Genomic DNA, 4,941 nt, shown 5'->3' with positions numbered 1-4,941 from the left:
GCTGTCCCTTTCTGTGTGACGGATCTCTTAGCAAGTGCCATGGCACTCTTGGGGTCATCAGCTGTTCAATTCACTGTTTATTTCTTGCAGCCTTCCACAGCCTGTAATGTGGCTTTTTCATACTGCAACAAAAGACCCATGCTAAGCAGTTAACACAATTGTCTTTTTCATACGTTAAACCTGTAGCTGAAAGCTGCTTGCCTTGTTGGCAAATTTGAGAGAGGGTTATCGCCCTTCTTTTATTATTCATGTACTTTTTGGTACTTTATTTGTGTAATGTGGGCAATAGTAGATTTAGGTAACATGTGAGAACAAACAATGAAGGAAGGTATGCAAGGCAGATGTGAATTCATGGGGTTCTTCTTTCATCCATGATATTTAGCATTTAAACTCAGCAGCTCCTGATAGCAGAAAAGAGGCAATTTGGTTCTCACTGGAATACAGTACTATCTTCAAGCATAAAGGTGAATGAATAGGACTTTTTAGGGTAGAGAAGTTATTTGGAATATGACAAAATATCTCAAGCAGGAGAATACTTCATTTCTTCTAGGCTCAGTAACAATGTTAGTAATGATTTTGTCCTCTCCCGTTAGGCATACTGTTACCATGGTCAGACTTTACTGGCGAGTGATAAATGTGGGGAAGCAATCAGATCTCTACAGGAATCGGAAAAATGTAAGTGTGATTGAGACTGAATTAGAGGGGCTGATGAAAACAACATGTGTGTGTTCTTATGCTGCGTTGTGTTTATCTGGTCTCCCATAAACTTAAGGTTTTATCTGTCACCTGATGGAAGTCCAGCACACTTTTAAATAGAGACAGTATATTATTTTTGGTCTTATTAAGACTGCCTTTCCTAACAGTGCTGCAGAAAATTTCATCTTCACTTCTCAGCGTGTTAAAGACCGACTTTGGACTGCCTGCAATGCAGTGTAAAAATCAATTGTCTGCTCATCATGTTTTCTGGCCTCTATGTTAAGTTACTGCCACCTTTTCTGCTTCGGAGGTCGCTCTATCTTTCATTAAATAATAAATCTAGACCATGTTTATTTGTTTTTAAACAGGTTTCAGTAACTAATTTCCTTTCTAGATGTTTGAAAGGTAGATTATGGGAAGTTTACAGCAGTTTAGGGTCTTATCCTAGAATCGTAGAACAATTGAGGTTGGGAAAGACCCTTGGGATTATTGAGTCCAACCATTGACCCTACACTACAAGGTCACCCCTAAACCATATCACCCAACACCCCCTCTGAATGACACTTGAACACATCCAGGGATGGCGACTCAACCACCTCCCTAGGCAGTCTGTTCCAGTGTCTGACCACTCTTTCTGTGAAGAATTTCTTCCTAATGTCCAGCCTAAACCTGCCCTGTTGCAACTTGAAACCATTCCCCCTGGTTCTGTCACTGATTACCGGTGAGAAGAGACCAGCACCAACCTCTCTACAATGTCCTTTCAAGTAATTATAGAGCATGATGAGATCCCCCCTTCTGCCCATCCTTCTCTCCTCAAAGCTATTGCTACTCCAACGACCTGGACCGCATAACTTCACCACAGTGTGTGAATCATAGAATTATAGAATGGCCTAGGCTGGAAGGGACCTTAGAGATCATTTAAGAAAAATGCTCAAATCGTCAAATTGGAAGCTTTGAATATTAATTCTAAAAAATAAAATAATTTATTAAGAACAAACTGATTTGGATTACTTGCCATGAAACAAACACTGTGTTTTTTACTGTGCCGGCTGTTCAGAGAAGTGTGCTTCTTTTCCCACTCCACATTTTTATTTTGGGGCGTCAGCTGTGTATGGACACCTTCATACCCTCTCTTTTTCCCACGTGGCGCAGTTCTTGGACTTACTGTTGCATTTTGCCTCACGTGTAAGAATGCTTTCCTGCATCCTCCTACCCAAAAAGCTACCTTTTTTGTTTTTTGTTTTTTTCCCCAGTCACATTTTGGGTGCAGTAAATCTTGTCTGGAAGTGCTGCCTTTGAGCTAGTTTATTTTTGTTTCTAAGAAGCAAGAAGCCTGGATGGATTCCGATAACTCCTAAAACTGAAGCGCTGTAGATCAGAACCATGTAAATGATTTTTATTACATTTCTTTTTTATTTGCAAAGTTTTTGCCAAGGCTGAAGCATTGTGCAAAGAATATGGAGAAACTAAAGGGCCCGGGACTACTGCCAAACCTTCTGGACATCTCTTCTTTAGGAAATTAGGAAGTTTGATTAAGAACACGCTAGAAAAATGCCAGAGAGAGAATGGATTCATGTAAGTAATTAGCGGTTGGTGTAGTATTCTGTATGTACTGGTCTTACCTCATTTGCCTTTATTTCAAGATGGGATGGTAAATATTAATCTCCAGTTTTTATATTCTATTATGGCATGGTGTATAACTTAAATTGGCAATTCTATAATTTTCTCTTGGCAGATTTGCTGTGGGTCTGTGCTATCACCCTCTCTGTGTTCTGTGCCAGTTCAGCCAGGTAGGCTGGACTGACGTACTGGAGAGGTTTAGCAGTTTTCTTCCTTCCTTCCTCAGCCGCTTTGTTCCTTTTCCTTCTGTCTGAAAGTCCTGCAGAGCTTGCCTGTTGCTCAGATGTCCTCCTCCCAACTGCTGGGATCTGGGAGTCAAAATTGGATAGAGGGGAGGTTGAGAAGACTGGTAGCTGATTCTGTTTTGCTAGCAGAAAAGTCAAAACAGAGTCATGCCTACAGTGAAGAATATGCTTAGTGCTTTACCAGTCTAAGTATAATTAGTATTGTGAATTGGGCTTTCTGTTAGTTAATACTCCTTCCAAAAAGAGCTTGAAAGCAGTTTAAAATAGCAAGCTTAGTTTAGCTTTAGAATTCTTCTGCTCATTTCTTTTTTTCCCTCCCCCTATGATTTTGTATTCCATATTGGGTTTGCTATTTCCCTTTTTTATAATATTTAAAGACCTATATAAGAGGGATATTGACTGAACAAGAAGGATTGTCAAGTACCTTAAGCCAAACTGCAAATAGGAAAACAAATTCTCTACTCTGCTTTGGTTCCAATAACCGTTGTCGTAGCTTACAACAGCAGCAGACAGGAGATTTCAACAAATCCACGTCCCCCTAGAAAGAGATTTTAAAGAGAAACCAGATAACCAGTGACTGTTTCAGGAGGTGTCCCTGCCACAGAGCTCTACTGCAGCGCAAAAGTAAGGTAGCACATGTCAGTATTTGTCAGTTTTCAGCCCTTGTTGGTTTGCCAAGGGTAGATCTGTACCCTCATTCAGGCTTTGTGTTGTAGCAGGTCTTTGTGGATGTTGCAGTGTCGTTGCTGTTACGCACTGTGGCACGTTAAGACTGACTTAGGAAAAGAACTGTCATCGTGTTTCTTGGGAAGCATTTTAAATCCTCATTTGGGTTTTGACGGTCTTTCTGGACAAAAGGTGCTCTTCTCATTGAAGCGCTGGGCATAATCATTATCAAGTAGGAAAAAAACCCACCTAGCTTTTAGGGGATGAAAAATACCAAGAAGGAATTGGTTTTGATTTTATGATTCTGTCAGAATGTGTTCTGGATGGTGCCTTAATGAAATGGAAGAGAGCAGCCGTGACTGCCACTGTAAAAACCCAGACTGTTTCTCTTAGAACTGCAAACGAGACTTGCAGATACAGTGCGCTGTTTTAAATGTATTGTTGTATTCTATGACAGCTATTTTCAGAAGGTGCCAGCGGAGGCTCCCCAGCTGGAACTGAAGGCAAACTATGGCTTGGTAGAGCCTGTTCCTTTTGAATTTCCTGCCTTGAACGCACACTGGACTCCTGAAACACTTGCAGCATTTGATCTCACCAAGAGGCCAAAGGATGACACTGTAAGATAATCTTATGTACTGATCTATCCCGTTAGGTTTATTCTGTGTATAATACAGAATTATTATTTTGCTCTTCTGTAATATTCCCCAGCTCAGTGCAGTCTGTAGACACGAGGCTGCTGCCCAAGCTCATGTTTCTGTGGTGCCAGGAGGCAAGTCAGTTACCCTCTCTGCCACACTGTCAGCATCTGGAAATTAAAAGTATTTTTCTTTTTTTTTCCCTCAAGTCCTGAATAGGAGGATATTCTTTAATGTATATAAGATGCTAAAATGTTACAGGAGTGAATATTATAGAATGATTCTTTTTTGAAAAGGATTCATTTAAGCATGCTGAAATAAAGAATATTTGGCTTTTCCTCCCTTGCTTGAGGCTTGCTCAAAGCCTTCAGCCTTGAAAAGAGAGAGGGCTATTAGACTAGAATGTGTAAAGTTAGCTGTGCATAAATACTGTGCAGACGCAGTGGTTTGTGCTTGTGGTATTTAGGTTTTCTTTTCTTCTTATTTGCAGGCTAAACCAAAACCAGATGAAGAAGTAAAACCTCTGAAGGAACCAGATATAAAGCCTCAAAAAGACAGTGGATGCCAGATTTCTTAAGTGCCATAAGTGCTTTGAATTCACTTTGAAACTGTTATTAATTGGACCCTGGGGCTTTGGTTCTGATCTCCCCTTTTTCTGATTCTTCTTTTTTAATTTTGGAGACTAATTTAACTTACTTTTGTTAGTATGCATCTATCTTGCTTGAGAATGTGGTGGATTTCTAGGAGTTTATTTATATCTGACGTATTTTTGGTTTTAGTGGGATCTCATAGAATGAGTGGGCTTAAATGTTCCTATTGTGCCTCGGGAGAGTTGCTTTTTGTGGGTTTAGTTTCTACCCACAAATAGCAAAGGAAGTATCATGATTGTAACGCTTGAGGACTTTTCCATTAAATTATATGCTACATAACGTCAAATTCTGTGAACAAAAGTTTGCATGAAGGGTTATGTTTATTCAGATTTTGTCATTCGGCTTGACACCCTCTCATGTTCCAATTCACTTAGTTGTAGTGGGTGAAGAAAATCTGAGTTTGGTTTATAACACTCCGATGGTGTTTCA

At 40.0% G+C, this 4,941-nt stretch overlaps 1 protein-coding gene across 1 annotated transcript; it reads left to right on the top strand.

The window, feature by feature from the left end:
* Positions 1–593: 593 nt before the first annotated feature.
* On the top strand, positions 594–4,439 carry LOC104278087 (BRO1 domain-containing protein BROX-like; the record flags this gene model as incomplete). Its single annotated transcript, XM_009874958.1, has 4 exons — positions 594–675; positions 2,121–2,271; positions 3,685–3,844; positions 4,353–4,439. Coding segments are annotated over 4 exons (480 nt in total), but the record flags the coding sequence as incomplete, so codon positions are not given.
* Positions 4,440–4,941: the final 502 nt, after the last annotated feature.

Source organism: Apaloderma vittatum, unplaced genomic scaffold (genome assembly GCF_000703405.1).
Source record: "Apaloderma vittatum isolate BGI_N311 unplaced genomic scaffold, ASM70340v1 scaffold19990, whole genome shotgun sequence".
NCBI classification, from domain to species: Eukaryota; Metazoa; Chordata; class Aves; order Trogoniformes; family Trogonidae; genus Apaloderma; species Apaloderma vittatum.
This window is presented reverse-complemented; position numbering and strand designations above follow the sequence as displayed.